Source organism: Quercus suber, unplaced genomic scaffold (genome assembly GCF_002906115.3).
Source record: "Quercus suber isolate HL8 unplaced genomic scaffold, Cork oak 2.0 scaffold_64, whole genome shotgun sequence".
NCBI classification, from domain to species: domain Eukaryota; kingdom Viridiplantae; phylum Streptophyta; class Magnoliopsida; order Fagales; family Fagaceae; genus Quercus; species Quercus suber.
Genome location: NW_027069529.1, coordinates 980,791 through 1,000,042, shown reverse-complemented (window position 1 = coordinate 1,000,042; position 19,252 = coordinate 980,791). Strand labels below are relative to the sequence as shown.

The following is a 19,252-nucleotide window of genomic DNA, read 5'->3' as shown; positions in this document are numbered from 1 at the left end:
CCTAGATCGAACCATGTTTGCCACTTTTGTGGAGTGCAAGGACATACTAGATCCAATTGTCATAAGCTGAGAGCATTGAACAATGCAAGTGCTCCTCGGTCACGAGGAAGAAGAAACGACAATAGGTCTTAGGGTGGTAAGCGACCAAGAAGTCAAAACCGTGATCCCGGAATGATGGACATGATGAAGATGATTGGTGCCTTCACAAATTGCTTGGAATGCTTCACATGAAGGTTTGATAGTTCAAACTCTCGTACCCAATCCATAAAGGATATCACCCCAAACGCACGTGACATGTGGGTGACGAAGGGTACTCATACATAAGCATCATAACATGTCCATGCATAAATTCTTCCTATTCCTTGTGAATATGTTTGGTTGTTTGCTTTATGCTTCTGTTTGTTTTTTTTTTTTTTGGTGTGTTGTTGCATGCATTATGATTTTGTTTGTTTTGTTTTGTTGCTTGTGCATTTGTTTCATGTTTAAAATGTTTTTACATTGCATTTGATCAATCTTTCATTACTTTTATGTCAAAAATCCAAAAACACATAAAAAGTAGAAAATCCAAAAGTTTGATCAACTTTGTTGAGGGTTGTCTCAAAGCATGTTTTGCCTCGTACCTTTGTACTAATGGTTTTGTGCATTTAACGAGCTTAGCTTGTCTCTCATGCACTCATATCATTGTGGAAGAAATTCTAAAATCTATCTGGTTGTTGTAAATAAATCTTCAACCTTGTCATGAATAATTAGTGAATGATTTTGTTGATCTTGAGACATGCATAGACTTGTGCCTATATATCTTCCTACTTTTATTTTTATTACTTTTAATTAAAGAGCTCACCAAATGTAAATCTCCAAATGAAAAGAGATATTGAGCTGCAAAAGCCTGTCGCACATACTAGTATTTGACTAGGAAAAAGGGAAAGCGACCAAAATGAAATTTATGATGCCCAAAAAGCCAAAGGCTAAATCATCAAATTGAAATATTGAAAATTTCAGGCATCGATCTCTCAATGAGATATGTTTCTTCAAAAAGATCAAATGATATGTTGAAAATGGAGCCAAATGAAAAGCTTCACAAAAATGTACTCTAGTTTATGTGGGAGATCATATATGCACATTTCTGTAATTGAGATGGGTCACATTATCTAGTGCTAATTGTGTATGCCTGATTGAATTGATCATTGAAGCTTCACATTAGACTAAGGACTGTCTCACTTTTGATATTCGCACACAACTCACAAGTCTATGTTCAATGAATGTCATATTCATTTGTGTAATTGTACATGTTTAAATGTGATTTCATAAGCTCAATCTTTGTTGATCAAACACAAAAATATTTTTGAGTGTTTTAGGTTGTTTTTGGGAAGTATTTTGTTTTTCACAAAATTGTCAAAAATTTCAAAAATAGGTTTGCCCTGTTTTGGCGGCTCAATCGCGGGTAAGCCCAGTCGCGTACCCCAGTCGCATGATCGCGGGTAAGTTTTGGCGACTTGTTCGCGGATGAAAAGTCCAGTCATGAGGGATACACAGAGATTTGCGCGGATCAGATCGCGACTCCCTCGCGGGTAAACCCTCCAATCGCGAAAAATATTTAGAAAATTTTTCTAAAAATTCAATTTTGAGTGTTCTGGCCGTTCACCTTGGCGATTTGATGGCGACTCACCCCAGTCGCGAAAATCGCGTGTTTTGCAGAAATTGGGTCAATTTTCAAATGTTTTTTAAAAAGTTTCCCATGAACCTTTGTGTGACTATTCACTTTCTCCCTCAACTGTAACTCACCCACACTCAGTATTCTCAACATTCAAACCACTATTATTGCTCAAATCTCAATCCTCTATCTTCAAGATAAAGGTATGTGTTCTAATCTTCTAATTTTTTATATACTGATGTGTTGTCTGTCTAGTGAGAACCTGTTGGGCTTTTGTACTACATTTGTTCGAACATGGATATGCTCTAATCTTTGGGTACTACTATTTGGGGTTTGTTTGCTCCTGCTTTGGGGTGTTTAGTTTTGGGTTGTCATTATAGTGAATTTCTTCTATTTGACTGTTATTTTTGTTGTGAATATTTTGGTCTTTTGGATGGGTTTGTTAAATGGGTTTTTGTTGCCAATGGTTTGTTCAGAATTGCTTCACATGGTGTTTTGACTTATCTAAGTTTTCTTATCTTGATTGTTTTTTTTTTTTTTTTTGCGCATATCACTTTCATGATATTGTGTTGAAATGTCTGTTGTCTATGACACTTTCCTACTCATTTTTGACAGAATGAGCTATAATGCCTATTACTCTCTGTGTGTTTAGCACCTGTTTCCTGTTTCGTGTCTTTCAGGTCTTCAGCAATGCTTAATTTGTCACATTTTTGACTTAGTACTCATTTTGTGATTTTATGTCTTCTCAGTCTATTTGGTCTTTGTACTCTCATCTCTTGACTAAATCTAACAAAATGAGTGTGTTGTGGATTTGGTACTTTGCTGTGTGTTTGCTCTTTTACAGATGTCTCGACGATCCTTCAAAGGAAAAGAGGTTATGACAGAAGAGGAAACATTACCTGTTGCAAAACGAACACGTTCTTCATCACAGCCATCTACTAAACTCAATAGTGATTTGTTCAGAACTCCTTAGCACCTACATGCTTACTCAAGCATTTTTGACCGGACAACTCCTATAGTGGAACAGGAGGTCAGATTTGACACTTTGGAAACCACTTTTGTCCCTCGGATCTTCAAGGCAAAAGATTGGGCAGAACTATTTGAAAATTTTGTTGATCCAATGGTTAAACTAGTGACGGAGTGTTTCGCCAACACAATTGATCTTGAAAGTGAACTACACTGTATGGTAAGAGGAATATAGTTCATCATCAATCCAGACACCATAGCTGAACTTCTCAAAATCACTAAACCTGGGAATGCCGACCTAACTCCTTATGATGATAGAACTCCAGTGATTCACGACATTCTCCAAGTTCTTGGTCCTAGCCATGACATCTCCAATGCTGGCACATCTATTAGTACTACCAAGTTTACACCTGAGTTGACAACATTGAAGTTGATCATGTTTACCAACCTTTATCCATTGACCAACACGGTGTATATCAACCTTGGAAGGGCTCAATTTCTATGTGATCTCATCACAGGCACCACCATTGACATCTATGCCCATATCTTTTATATCATAAGAAAGACAGCGACTCGAACAGTAGCACGAGGGTGCCTTCCATTTTGCAGTCTCATTATGAAATTCATTCTAAGTGAAGGTGTTACTCCTCCCTCAATTGGAAAAATATTTGCTCGTCCTCGACCAATCTCTATGTCCACTCTACAAGCTAGTAAAAGTCATTCATCCAAAACTCTAAAGAGTGCACATTTCTCTCCTGCTACTCCATCTACTCCTGAGTCAGATACACATGTACATGCCACCCATGTATCACAGTAACCTAGCACTACACAAGCACAGTCTATCCCTCAACCTGATAGGTTAGAGATGCTATTTGAGAACCTCTACAAGCGCCTTGAGGAATTGAAAAAGACTCTCAGAGAAGGCCAGAGAGAGCAATCAGAGAGAATGGCAGTCATGCAGGACCAGATCGATGTTTTAGCAGCACAAGTTGATAGTATTTTCACCAAGTTACAACAGTGACTCTTTGGCCATTCGTGCCAAAAAGGGGGAGAATTTTTTTGTGGCAGCTCTTGAGGGGGAGATTTCTTTATCACTTGATATTTTGTGTATAGTTTTGATATTTTCTTGATTTTCTGTGGGTATTACTATTTTAAAACACTGTGATGTTAGTTGTTTAATTGGTTAAAACTCTTAACTATTGGTTAGTTTGAATCTTTGGTGGTAGTTTCTCAGTATATAGTATGTTGTTTATTCAACATATCTCACTGTATAAGTTGTTGGTTTGTACCTGCTACCTTTGTAGGTTTTAAGGTTTATGTTTATGGTTTGTACTCATGTTGCTTTTGTAAGCTTTTTGGGTTGTTTAAGCACACTTGTAAGTCTTTGTGGTTTGTACCATGCTGTATGCAGTCTGTGTGCTTTGCTAAATCAGTACTTGACTAAATGTTATGCATTTTCTTCTAAGTACTGTCACTCTTGTGCCCTTGTAGGATTTTTCCTAAATGCACATACTTCTTGTACTGTGCATTGATTGAGTGTTGGACATTTAAGTGATTTGCCTTGTGTTTGTCAACTTGAATGTCCGGATATTCATTCCAAGTGTGAATGAGCATTGTGATCACTTGGATATAGTAATTGCTTGTTTTGGTCTTGTCATGGTTTATTGCTTTATTTCATTATGCTTGATCACATTATGCTTGCTCCATATGTATTACAAGTTTTCTGCATACAATGAACTTATTGTGTTATGTTTCAGTTATGGTTCAAAAGCTTCACAGATTCTAGAGTTAGGTGTGAATGAGTTTTTCAACTGTTCCCATCTCACACTTTAAGTGCAGAGTTTGTTTTAGGGTTTTGTCATAGAATAGCCAAATGGGGAGATTGTAAGGTTGAAATTTATCAACCATCTTGTTGGCTTTATTCTGTGCCAATTTGCCTGTAATTTAGCACTTAGTAACTCTGTATTTAGGTGGGATTCATGTAAGGGTAGTGTGTGAAGAGAGTATGAAGAAAAGCTCAAGTTTGTGCAAAGAAGCAGAGTTTCGCGGCTAGGACTCACGGCTAACTCGCGACTAGCAAGCCGCCAACTACAAACACGCGAGAAGCACACAGGGGAGCTGAAGGATCGCGCCAGCTGTTGCACTGTAGGATAAAAGTCCCAGGCTGGCCAGGCCATTACCTCGCAACTTGAACTCGCGACTTGGACAAGCTGCAAGGTCAAGCCGCCAAGTTATCCTATTTGGCAAAAACTGTCTCTTCGTATTCCAAACACACACCACTATATATAGACCCTTATACCCACGAAATCAAGAGAGCTTCTAGAGAGAATTTTTGTGAGAGAAACCCTAGAGAAAAACAAGATTGCCTCATCCCCAATCTTTATCTAAGAGATTTTACAAATTCCTCTACTCTCTTCCTCTCCATTGACACATCTTTGAGAGGACATTGACCAAATCCTTACCTCACCACACCCACGTCAATGAGAAGGTACATTTGGTACTAAGGAAAGCAGTTTGGAAGGAACCAATGTCTACTGGTTGATGCTATGGTCTAGTAGTGGAATCCGGTAAACTAGAAAAGAAAAAGGTTCGGCGCAACCTCGTTGGAGCAGGAAGCTTTGAGAGCTTAAGTACCTGGGTAGATTAGGCTTAGAGGGTCTATTGCTGTTCATGTATCCCAACTACATTTTCTAATGGATTATTACAGCTTAGAGAGCGGCGGAGAGGTTTTACGCCGAGGGCTTCGGTTTCCTCTTCGATAACACATCGCGTGTTGTCCTTGTGTTTGCATCTCTCTTTCTTTATCTTTACCTTTTATTTTCTGTTGTGGATATGATTATAATTGGCTTAGATTGTTTATCAATTCTGTATTTGGCTTATGTTCATATTCCGCACATTAATTGTTTGATAATAAGTTTGAATTGATTTTTTTTTTTTTTTTTTAGTAATTTGGAGTCTAAACATTCAAAGGTGTTTTACACGCATTTTGCACTTTCATATTAAATAGTTGATGATGCCTGCAGGGCCAGCTAGCTATATCTTGTGAATAGTGATAGTGTTACCGGCAATGTTGGCTAGTCCAAATAGTTGACCAGTGATATTAATGGTGGTAGGCTGGATTGTTCTTTCTATTTCCTAATAACAACATTGGCGAAACCGAAAGTTGAGGTGCTTTTGCTCATCTTGTTCCTATAATAATGTGAGGATAACTCATATTTTAAAGCTCAAATTCTTAGGACTGTCGCAGCTTAATTGCGTAAACCAAGAAATAAGAAGAAGAAAAAAACTCGAACAAAAGAAGTCGACTATAGCTTTACGTGCACTAGAATTAATGGACTAATAGCGTGGTGGGGTGCTTGATCCTCTATGCACTCACCCAAGCAATAAGTGTGGCATCACAACAAGATTTGGGTGATTTGGATATATATTACATGTCCTAATTTTGATTTTTTTTTTCTTGTAATCACCTTTACAACATTTCAAACATTATGCTATTTATTATAATATTGATTTTTATTCCTATGTAATTGTAGTTATAGAATATATATCAACCTTCATTCAACACTTGCTTGAGCGAAAATTACGAGAAGAGTAATCTGACTTGTTGTGAGTACAACTCTATCTATTTTTTCATTTATAAACCAATCTTTTAACCTAGAGAAAATGAGAGAAACTTCCATAAGGAGTAAATTTGAGAGTCAAATCCCTTGAGCCTTAGAGAGCTCTAAATTCCCTTCCATTTGAATGTTTTTCGGTATGAGATATTTTTTAGAGTTTCTCCTTGAGCATAAACCTCTGATTCTTTAAAACCATAGAGTTAGTTTCACATAGAACAATTTCAGAGGTTTTGAAGCCAATGAGGTGGGAAGGAAAGTAGGGCATTGGTAGATGTTACAGTGGTGAGTCTAATTTTAAAAGTTTTATAAGTAGTTTGTTGTAACTTTTTCATCTAGCGGATTTTTACAAGTTTGGATCCCCTTCCATTGAAGATGTTTGTCATTGGTTTTTCGCTTTGTTATCAACAGGGGCGGCTTGATGCATTTGGGGGCCTAAGGCGAAAATTAATTATCTTGTTTCATATGTAAAATTACTATTAATTAACATGAACCACGAATAGTTTTTTTTAAAAAAAAAAATTATAAACACAAAAAAATTTGACAAAACTTTCTACATTTGTTGATGTGGCAGATTGATAGTAATGAGTAAAAGAGTGATGTTAGTGGTGAATATATTTGAAAACTAGTAAAAGTTTGCTAACTCGACTATTGTGAAAAATGTCGTGAATTTTTTTGTGAATTGCTCTCTTTCTTTTCTTTTTTCTTTTAGAAGTGCTACATTCATAATATTTTTCATAACAAATCTTATTAGGTGTTAAATTGCTTCTTGTTTTCTATTTGAAAAATGCCACTAAAATTATTTTTTTTGCTATCAATAAACAACCTTTAACAATCTGCTATTTAGGATTTTTTGTAAAATTATTGTGAAAAACGTTGTGGACATAACATTTCTTTCTCTTTTTTATTTTTTTTTCATTTGATAAGAAAATATTATTTTATTTATTGGTTAATATTTCAGTTTTATTAATACTATTGGTTAAAATTTAGGGGCATTTTTTTTCACTTAGAGCCTTAGGCAGCCGCATCAATGGCTTATACCATTGAGCCGGCACTGGTTATCAAATCTACATGTTAATTTTATTTCTTTCATTATTATTGCTTTTAGATTTGCTATTATGGTTGAGATAATTGTTTGTACTGATGTTTTTAGAATAAATCATAATCTACTTAGTTATTTTAGGCTTAAAATAGAATTCTTTATTTGAGATTTTAAACCTTCGACTTTATAAGTCATAATAATCTAAACCTTTGCCCGTATCAAAAACCACAAACAGAGCAACCTATATAATGGGTGAAAATTTTCACTGGCACCCATTACAATCAAATCGCATCATTATGTTTAATAAAAGGAATGAGGAAAGCTCTAGCATAACAATAATAGAAAGTAAAAATATTGTGAAGATGGACCTGTAACTATCCTAACTAAAATCATTTATTCCAACTCGTTATAATGGAATTAATGGATACTTCCACTTTGTTTGATTCAGTAATAATGTTCGCTAGAAAATAAGTCACTTTTCAAAAGGCATTTTCTATAAAACTATCCCATTTTCCTATGTTTGATGGCAACTTTAAATGTGTTGAAAAAAATTCTCATAACTTCCCTTATTTAGCTTGTTATGAGATAAAGTTGTTTTTCAAAAAGAATTAGTGGAAAACAATTTTTAAANCTCTAAAAATAAGTCATACTTTTTATATTGACTAAAGATAGTTTTCTTTTAACTCATTTTTTCTAATACTACCAAACAGTGTAAAACATAGAAAACTATCTTTACATATGATTTTCCATCAAAACAAATAGAGCATTCCAATTAGAAATATATATCAAAGAGTAGTTGGCGTTGGACAAGTCGAAAATAAAAGATTATGACAAGCATAATCAGTTTCATTATTAACTCTTCGACAACACAAAAATCTGTTGAAAAATCCATTTTTCAACTCTTAGATAACATGAAAAACTAACCCCTCTCTATCTATCCAAGGGATGAAAGGGTTTTGTGTCAACTCTCTCTCTCTCATGGTCTACCCTCTTTAATGAGGAGAAAAACTCAAACCAGCCACAACAAAATGGTGTTGTTTAGGTATAGTAGGTGCTAAGGAAAATATTCCTCCTACCAAATAAATTGCTCCATTAGTATGTGATTTTTAATAAATATGGATAGTGGGGATTATATTGTCATAACTTATAAAGTACAGGGTTTAAAATGGTGAAATCAAAAAGTTTAGGATTTAATTTATAATTGAAATAAAAATTTGAGGATATTTTCTTTTTTGATTTTCCCAAAAAACCTTAGATCTATTATTCAACGACAAAATACTTTACTAATTGAGTTAACTAGAACTCACTACAAAGAATAATCTAAATATACTATAATAAGTGACACGATATGGAGTGCAAAAAAAAAAAGTGACATGATATTGAATCTCATCTACACTAAAAGAAACTCATTGATATCTTGACTTAGTTAAAAGTAATTATCATGACACATATGTCATAAATTCAAATCATATAGTATCTAAAAAACTTTTACCCAAAAAAAAAATTGTATCTAAATTTTTTTTTTTATAAAACAAACGTAAAATCATTATTACTCAAAAAATAATAGCCAACCTATATTAATAATCTTTGAATATGAATATTGGATAAGATGTGAAATTTCAAGAACAATCAATATCACAATAATTTGCAATTTTAATATTAGATGGCATTTTCTGGTTCCGTTTTTAAGTTTGCAACTTTTGTAACCAAAACAGGTTGTAATTATCACAAAAATGGAAAAATACGATTAAATAATGTGTTAAGTTCAATTTACCAAAAAGAAGCCAAAAAAAAAAAAAAAAAAATCTTCTCTTCTTCTCAAAAAAAAGAAAAAAGCAAAATTATTAATGTTCCATCAGTTGATGGAGCGTCCTTAGGGAATCCAGGCAAAGCTGGAGGTGGAGGTGTTATCCGCAACTGTAATGGCAACTGGGTTAAAGGTTATAAAAGAAGAGTTGGGGTTGCAACTAGCATTAGTTATTGTGTAGCTTGTCCTTTCCAATAACAACTCTAACAATGCTTACTCTCCCCTTCTAAATGACTGCAGGTTTCTCCATAATCGGTTCCAACACTTCAAGGTCAGCCATGTTTTTAGAAAAGTCAATAGTGTCGTGAGACCTATTTTTAATGAAAAAATTGATGAAAAGTGAAGTTTGTAGCACCTATAAATAGTGCACAGATGCACTATTCATAGAAGAATTGGTCAAAAGTTGCGGCTTGAAAAAAAAAAACCGCAAATGCACAAACGTGTTTTCGAATGAATACTAAGGCGTTCTGCCAATACTTCTCCTATTTTGATTTGATAATGTCATGCTTCCTTTTAACCAAAAGAAAAAAAAAATGTTCCATCAGTTGAACATGTGGTACCGACTTATATGCTACATTTTATTTTATTTTTGTTTTTTTGGAGAATTAACTTATATGGTACATAATCAATCAATCAAAGTCCTATCTATGATATTGAAATCCATCATGATATATCCTGTCTGCAAGTTTCAATTCCATGTTCTACCTTTGGCTTTCAGGAGAAGACTGAGAATTACCGTATTTATTATATTTTTACAATAAATCTTAAATAATATATATTTTTTATTATTACATGAAAATAATTTTAATAATGAGTTTTTTTTAGAGAGAGCTTTGCTTCTAATGTTAGTTTTTTATCATCAGATTAAAACACTAATTGGTTTATGATATAAGCAGAGATTGAATCTTAGATCGTTTATTCAACTATTAGAAGATTTATCGATTGAGCTAATTAGAACTCACTTTTAATTGTGAGAATTTAAATTAGAAAAAAAAAAAACAACTTATTATTTAAAAATTGTTGTGAAAATATTATAACCTTATCACTTCTTTAAGGGGAATACTACCATGATTAATAATGGTTAAAAAGTTCACCATCGGAGTGAAAATGTTTGGGTAAAATTGGTGGTCCAAGCCAATATGCCATCCACAGTCCACGGACCACAGTGTAGTAGACCACCCAGATAAAAAACACACTTTCAGTTTCAACACCTTTTGTCTTTGCATGTGATGACCTGAATGGAAGCATCGTCAAATGACACACGTCGAAGTCCTACCTTAGAGCATGCACAAGCCAAATTTTTAGCTTTTTAGCACCACAAAAAATCATTTTTTTTTTTTTTTTGCTTTTTTTGGAGAATTAACTTATATGGTACATAATCAATCAATCAAAGTCCTATCTATGATATTGGAATCCATCATGATATATCATGTCTGCAAGTTTCAATTCCACGTCCTACCTTTAGCTTTCAGGAGAAGACTGAGAATTACTGTATTTATTATATTTTTACAATAAATCTTAAATAATATATTTTTTTTATTATTACATGAAAATAATTTTAATAATGAGTTTTTTTTAGAGAGAGCTTCGCTTCTAATGATAGTTTTTCATCATCAGATCAAGACACTAATCGATTTATGGTATAGGCAGAAATTGAATCTTAGATCGTTTATTCAACTATTAGAAGATTTATCGGTTAAGCTAATTAGAACTCACTTTTAATTGTGAGAATTTAAATTAGAAAAAAAAAACAACTTACTATTTAAAAATTGTTGTGAAAATATTATAACCTTATCACTTCTTTAAGGGGAATACTACCATGATTAATAATGGTTAAAAAGTTCACCATCGGAGTGAAAATGTTTGGGTAAAATTGGTGGTCCAAGCCAATATGCCAACCACAGTCCACGGACCACAGTGTAGTAGACCACCCAGATAAAAAACACACTTTCAGTTTCAACACCTTTTATCTTTGCATGTGATGACCTGAATGGAAGCATCGGCAAATGACACACGTCCAAGTCCTACCTTAGAGCATGCACAAGTCAAATTTTTAACTTGGGAAAATTACACTTTACTACCCTAAACTATTCACTAGATCACACTTTACACCATAAACTATCTGACTGCACACTTTGCACCCTAAACTATCACATTTATCACACTTTGCACTCTAATGTTATTTTTACTATTATATTTAACAGAATCTTGCTGCATGTGACAAGCACATACTTTTTACTTAAGTAGAACAAAGTTAAAATACTGAAACACTCTTCTTCAAAATTAATTAAAACAAAACCTAATTTTTTCACATCTCCCTCTATCTCACGTGGGGCCATCCTCTTCATTTGCACTGTTTCTGAAAAAAAAACACACACACACACACAGCTTCACGCAGCTTCAGAGTTTCTCTTGTATCTTCCTTGGCCATTGACAAAGTTCAAATCTTTTATTATAGGTTAGCAAAATCAAAATGCACGGATGTGATTTTGAGAAACACAAAGTCCCAAATTCACGGATGTAATTCTTGACTGATTTTTTTTTTCTTTTTATCGTTCTCTCCTTAGAACGATTTTGATGATTATTTCTGATGAATTCATCAGATTCTTCTTCTTAAAGTGGAAATGAAATGAGAAACACAATTTCAATACCCATGATTGCTTTACCATAATTCTCCCCCACCAGGGCCACCACCACCAAATAAATAATATAAAAAAACATAATAATAAAAAATAAAATGTAATATCTGATCACAACACAGAAATGCTTTGAATTCCACAAATTGCAAATCAAATATCTGAGAATTTACCACTTGTCACAAATTGCTAAATTGTATGATACAATACCATGGCCTTAACAAGTGTAAAAAACCATTCAATTATATTTTCCATTGTGAAGAGCTGATCCTTTTCTTTGGGGGGTCTCGTATACGTTATCCCTTGCCTCAATAGTGTTTTGGTTGCAAAATCTTTGACTGTGTTGACACTACATTCTTGTAAGTTGGATTCAATTCGTAGTGACATAAACTTACCATCTTTGAAAAGATTGTCTTTATTAGGCGTTTATGCAGATGATCAAATTATTCAGAATCTGATTGTTGGGTGTCCTATGATAGAAGACATGAGAATTTCGTGCTGTCAGGGCATTAAGTGTTTAGAACAATAATCTCATAAACTGAATGCATTTTGATTTTGCTAACCTGCAATAGAAGATTTAAACTTTGTCAATGGCCAAGGAAGATAAGAGAGAAACTCTGAGATTTTGTGTTCTTTTAGAGAGAGGGAGAGTGCAGATGAAACAGCGGGAAACCAAACAAATAAGAAAAAATTTGGGTTTTGTTTTAATTAATATTGAAGAATGGTGTTTTAGTCTTTTAACTTTGTTCCACCTAAGTAAAAAGCATGTGCTAGTCACATGCAGCAAGATTCTGTTAAATATAACAGTAAAAATAATACCGGGGTGCAAAGCGTGATAAATGTGATAGTTTAGGGTGCAAAGTGTGCAATCAGATAGTTTATGGTGCAAAGTGTAATCTAGTGGATAGTTTAGGGTGGTAAAGTGTAATTTCCTCTTTTAACTTTTTAGCACCACAAAAAGTCATTTTATCTGCTTTATTTTCTCACATCCAATGACAGTGGTTTTATTTTAGCTTTTAACACAATAAAATAATATAAACACTATAATAAAATAATATTTCATTTAACTACCAAAACAAAACCACAACAAAAAATAGTGTGAATGCATGGTGGACATTAGGAGAAACATGGAGAGATAGTGAGGGGAGAGAGATAAAAGTAATGTGAACGCAAAATAAATTTTTTTTTAATACTTTTCAGCTACAATGCACAATCAAAAGTAGCTGTGCACTGTAGTTATAGAGCCAAAAAAATATAACTTTGGCTCCATTATTGCATAATATATTTTGATATTTAGTAATGTTAAAAATAGTTATATGATTATTTAGTACCACTATTGATAGTGCTCTAAAATATTTTTATTGTGACTGACAAAATTTCGTCACCCATTCAATATCATCCCCAACCTCACCACCTCTTCCCTTCATACATATTTGTGCTATATATAGGCTATACATATTTGCCTTAACTCAAACCTCATCAAAGTGAGCACCTCTATTTGACTTGAAAGGAGTGCTAAAGATACTAAAAAAGTAGTCTAAATCAGAAATATAGTAGTAATGGCTCTTGAGGTTAAGAAGCAACAGTCAGCAAGCTCATCATCTTGGTCATTCTGCAACATGAAATGCTTACAAATCATACCTTCAAGATTATCATCATCATCAAAGGAACAGCAACAACAACAACAAAGGGATGGCAAAGTCTTATCAGATTCAGATACAAAGCAAAGAAAGCCTGGTGGTTGGAAGGCTATGCCCTTCATCTTAGGTCTCTCTCTCTCTCTCTCTCTCTCTCTCTACACACACACATACGCACACACAAATATAAACATATAGACACAGTAAGGAATGCATGAGATCTGACAGAAATTAAAGGAGTTGGCGTTATATATATTTTGATGTGCAGGAAATGAAACGTTTGAAAGGATGGCATCTTTTGGATTGTTGGCGAACTTTATGGTGTATTTGACCAGAGAGCTTCACATGAACCAAGTTTCTGCAGCCAATATTCTTAACCTATGGGGTGGTGTCTCAAATTTTGCACCCTTGCTTGGTGCCTTCATCTCTGATTCCTATGTGGGCCGCTTCTGGACTATTGCTTTTGGATCCTTCGCATTATTTTTAGTATGTCCCCCATCTTTTATAAATTATATCCTGTAATAGGTATACCAAAGCTCGTGTGCATGAGCCAAACTATTCAGCCGGCTAGGGGTAATGTCTTTGAATTATCCGACAATTGATTTTAGCGATTAAGTTCTAGGTTTTACAAGTAGGTTTTACTGGTAAGGGTGAGTACAGACATGGTTTAGAAAGGTTTTTTACTAAAGTTACAATAAGTTCAGTCCAAGTTTTACCAGTTAAAGACCAGTAAAAACATGATTCATTAAAAAGGTTTTATATTAAAGTTATAACAAGTTTTATTGGTTAAAGGCGAATCTAAGTTTTACCGGTTAAAGACATGTATAAACATAATTCAATAAAAAGGTTGTATATCAAAAAATTATAATAATATAGTCACTTACATAATAATATTCAATCGTTAATATAAGTCATAATAAGGTTGGCTTAGTATCTCTATTATAAGTTACAATTTTCTTTTTCTCACTTTTTTTTTAGAGTAAGTTCAGAAATCTTAATACCTAAACCCCACGCCAATCTCACCCTTGATGTTCGAACTAGAGAGCCCATGAAAAATACCCCTAAGTCCTCGTGGCAAGAGGAGGTACCACTTTGAGCCTAACATCGGTGGTGATTCCTCTCACTCTCTCATTTACTAGTGTTAATTTAGTAAATTCCAAATGTTATTGGAAGACCCTCCAAATCATCATGATTTATGTAGAAGAGACATTTAATTTGTTTAGGTGGCAAATACTTCAAGGATGTGCGACAGTTATCTGCACATGCATGCGTGGTATTTAACGCAGTGGATGTAACTCGAAATACATCTTTTTCATTTTTGTTTTGGTTGATAGTGAAACCTCAAGAGTTGGCTCTGTCACCCCTCTACCGCCACAATTCAATTTTGTGGTGCATGATATGGAACTGTAGAAAGAAAAATTCCTGCACAAGCTAACCTTTTGCTTTCTCGTGGACCCAGTTGGATGGTTGATATTATTATGGTAGCTTCACAAAAACATAATGAATTGTTTGGTCAATTATATATATTTAATATGCATATGTGACTCGTAATCCAGAATAGACTATAGAATCCCTACTAGGTGTCCCAATTGGACTAGTTTAATAGTGAGTATTGTTAATTTGTTATTGTCGTTTGGTTAAATAGAACTTTCTGGTGTTTTAATTCAATATAGTCCTCTTGTCAAAAATAAAAAAATAAAATTCATTAAAGTCCTCTACATATGATTTGAATACCCCTGCAGCACTTAAAAATCTATAAAGAATAATGATTGTACCAATTTAATTTAGTTCTTCACTTCTTCCACTATGAGACACATTAACTACAAATAAATAAATAAATAAATGTAATTAATTAAATGGCACTTTTTCTGAGGTAAATTTAAGTGCATGATACTATAAGGTATTGATTATTGGGTTGTGTTAACAGGTACAGTAAAATATCTGTTAACACCAAATTTTGTGTGAGAAATTGTCTTTATGTTAGTATTTTGTCAGCTTAATTTATATACTTTAGGATCGATTTTATACACTTTAGAGTCAGTTTTATATCATTTTTCCTATTTATTCATTTTATTATTATTATTAAATGAGACCTTGATTATTTTACCACCCCCCCCAAAAAAAAGGAATTGATTAGTCCTAACAATCTCTTAAAAATAGCCTGTACATCATTGAATATGTACGAAATTCCAGAGAATAGTAGTTGTTGAATAAAAACCGAGTAATTTCATATGCATTTATTTATTGATGCACATATCCTATAGTGCCAATTAATTAAGTTTATCATATGTCACTTTCATCATTAAAGTAGTTTTACTTCAAATCATCATACAAAACTTTCTGTGAATTAGTTTAAGTGGGTGACGTTAACGAGTGTCGTAGGGTATTGGTTAACAATCTAATTAAAGAAAGTTTTTATGGGAAAAGAAAAAAAAAAAAAAAAACAATTAATGTTTTGACAACTTTTTTCATTTCCCATAACAGTGATATTAAAATTTTCTTAAAATATATTTTTAACTAATGCCCCAACGGCACTTATTAACATTTTCCTTAGTTTAATATACAATACAGTATTATACTAACTTTTAATAATTTTGATAAACAATAATTCACAATTCAACAGGGAATGCTGACTGTGACTTTGACGGCCTGGCTGCCGGAGCTTCATCCTCCACAATGCACCAAACAAGTGCAAAAATTGGGTCAATGCATAGGTCCAACCAAAGCTCAACTGGGTATTCTAATAATGGGTCTTGGCTTTTTGTCCATAGGCTCAGGTGGGGTTAGGCCATGTAGCATTCCTTTTGGTGTGGACCAGTTTGATCCAACTTCTGATGAAGGAAGAAAAGGAATCAACAGCTTCTTCAATTGGTACTACACCACATTCACAGTGATCTTGTTGTTCACTCAAACTGTTGTGGTTTATATCCAAGACTCTGTTAGCTGGGTCATTGGCTTTGGCATGCCAACCTTGTGCATGTTATTCTCAATCATATTATTCTTCATTGGAACAAAGATTTATGTGCATGTCAAAGCAGAAGGTAGCCCACTTTCTGGCATTTTTCATGTTCTTTCTGCAGCTTATAAGAAGCGTGGGATTAAACTTCCATTGGACAGTGAAGCAGGTCCAATCTTTTATGATCCTCCATTGAAGGGGATTGTATTGACAAAGCTTCCTCTCACCAACAATTATAGGTAATGCATCTCTATCACAAAAGATTTTTCTAACTTGTATATTTTTGATTGATGGTATAATGATCTTTGTGAATGCTTAAAAAACTCACTGATTATATTTCAAAAGCTGTGGGGTGGCTTGTTTTTACATGTTTGATGTCACATAATAATTGAGGACCCATGAGTTTTGTTTGTTCTTGCGTCATGCCCCCACATCTATTGTGGATTATGATAGACCATTTTTAATAAAAAAAAATTTTAAAATGAATCGGTTACTAGTTCATTATTATTATTATTTTTGGTCTAAGATTCAGTGAACTGAGTGGAGTTACTGTTACTTGCTTCTAGAACTAACGTAACGTATGGCTGGGTTTTAAAAATAGATTTTACACTTTTGTAATATAGTAAACTATTAATTTCCTTATAAAAAAAAAAAAAAAAAAAACTATTCATTGCTCCAAAACCTTATACTATTAGAAAATTACAAAATTAATCATTTTGACTATTGTTTTATCTCGATTCTCAAAAAAAAAAAAAAAAAAAAACTCATATCATTGTATTAATACTAGGATAAACTACCACTTATCTTAAAATTTTAAATTATTAAAAAATTATGAATTTCATAAATGGTATTAATTGTTCCCAGCAAAATTTTTGTTATGTTTTGACATATGTGTATGAAAGATTTACTATCTTGGGTAATAATTACATACATGTATGAGATTTGATCATATGTAAATGAGATATTATATACAATTGTTACATAAGATGTTAGCTTGTGTATGGGTCGTATTTTAAGACTTAATGAATTAGGAAAAAAAATTAAGCATTAGTGGAGAAAACTTGGTAAATAAGAATAGGACATCTATCATATATGTTAGTAAGTCCAATATTGAAGATGTGCCATATGTAATTTGCTTGTTTATGTAATTAAATTCACTGACTGATTCATTTCCTCAGATTCTTAAACAAAGCTGCAATGGTATTAGAAGAGGATGAACTAAAGCCCGATGGGACTTGTGTGAATCCATGGAGGCTCTGCACCATCCAGCAGGTCGAAGAGGTTAAATGTTTGATTAGAATCATCCCAATTTGGTCTGCTGGAATCATTAGCCTCATTTCAATGACACAACAAGGAACATTCACTGTGTCACAAGCCCTTAAAATGGATCGTCACCTTGGACCACACTTCCAAATCCCAGCAGGCTCAATGGGAGTCATATCATTCATTACAATAGGGCTATGGCTCCCATTCTATGATCGATTCCTAGTACCAGCCCTTAGAAAAATCACAAAACATGAAGGTGGAATCACAGTTCTCCAAAGAATTGGAATTGGGATTGTGTTTTCAATTCTATCAATGGTTGTAGCTGGATTGATTGAAAGGGTAAGAAGGGTTTCAGCTATGTTGCACCCACAACCTTTAGGGGTTGCACCAATGTCAGTCATGTGGCTAGCACCACAGCTTATTTTGATGGGGTTTTGCGAGGCTTTCAATATCATTGGACAGATTGAATTCTTTAACAGGCAGTTTCCTGAGCACATGAGAAGCATTGGGAATTCACTTTTTTCCTGTTCCTTTGCTGTAGCTAGCTACCTGAGTAGCATTTTGATCACCATTGTTCATCATGCCACCAGAACGAAAATCAGGCCTGATTGGTTGACCAATGATATTAACGTTGGAAGATTGGATTATTACTACTTCGTTATTGCAGGGATGGGAGTCCTGAATTTGATATATTTTGTATACTGTGCTAAAAATTATAGTTATAGGGGCAGTTTGCAGAAGGAAGATGAGCATTATGTGGATGTGGAACTTAGTTCGATCAAAGCCTGAATGTGGTCTCCTAAGTTTTACGTACATAGCTTTATTATGAGTTTTCTTAAACTCTTTCAGTTGTAATCTAAGCTTGTAGTTTCTCAACAAAAAAAAAAAAAAAAAAAATTAAGCTTGTAATTAGTACATAATTAATAAAGGTGATATTAATGTTGGACTTACATAAAAGTGATGTTGCTTTTAATCACTATATATATCAAGTCAACAATTATGAAAAAAATGTTGTGTGGGGTTTAGCAAACATAGAATAAATGTTCTATTTCTTGCAACCTCGCTCAAGCAAGCCTTAGATGATCTTCTTGAATGGATTTGAAGTAACAAACCACTTATCTTGCTTGAGTGAGTTTGTCTTCACTCTCATGTGAGCCTTTAACCCAAAAATACATAAATTAATCTTCTTCTTTTTTACATAAAATAACATAATCAAGATATTTAATTTGATTATAAGAGTGTCATGAAACATACCAACACTAAAAACCTAACAAAGTAACATCTGTTTGTTTTCTTCTTCTTCTTCTTTTTCCTTTTTTTTTTCTTTTATGACAATCAACAATATATAACCCCACGCCGGGACCACTCAAACTTGGGTCCATGAACTCCTCAAGCCTTTAAGGCTTGAAAAAGTATCAACTCACATGGACGGTGGTCTAACAAAGTAACTTCGTTGACATTAGGCCATTGTTGTAACGTGTAAAAGTATAGTACCTGCATGCCCTACTACATAGGACATGCACATTTATTTTGGTTGGCTTGGCTGTTTGTAGTATATATTTGACATTGCCAAAAATGCCAAAAATGTTTCAATAATTGTGGCTTTGAGTGTGTGAGAATGTGTGGCACAAAATGAGAGTGACCAACTTCTGGATCGAAAATCACGAAATTTAGCAG

At 33.7% G+C, this 19,252-nt stretch overlaps 1 protein-coding gene across 1 annotated transcript; it reads left to right on the top strand.

The window, feature by feature from the left end:
* Window positions 1–13,184: 13,184 nt before the first annotated feature.
* On the top strand, window positions 13,185–18,515 carry LOC111995821 (protein NRT1/ PTR FAMILY 2.13). The gene is made up of 4 exons (XM_065772797.1): window positions 13,185–13,483; window positions 13,622–13,839; window positions 15,977–16,548; window positions 17,488–18,515. The coding sequence occupies exons 1-4, from the start codon at window positions 13,276–13,278 to the stop codon at window positions 18,362–18,364; spliced, it is 1,875 nt and encodes a 624-aa protein (XP_065628869.1). The 5' UTR covers window positions 13,185–13,275; the 3' UTR covers window positions 18,365–18,515.
* Window positions 18,516–19,252: the final 737 nt, after the last annotated feature.

Excerpts from the sequence above, each read along its gene's own strand:
- LOC111995821 (XM_065772797.1), top strand. The coding sequence starts at position 13,276 with ATGGCTCTTGAGGTTAAGAAGCAACAGTCAGCAAGCTCATCATCTTGG. Across the intron at positions 13,484-13,621 it reads GGCTATGCCCTTCATCTTAG|GAAATGAAACGTTTGAAAGG; the intron begins GTCTCTCTCTCT and ends TTTGATGTGCAG. Across the intron at positions 16,549-17,487 it reads CCTCTCACCAACAATTATAG|ATTCTTAAACAAAGCTGCAA; the intron begins GTAATGCATCTC and ends TCATTTCCTCAG.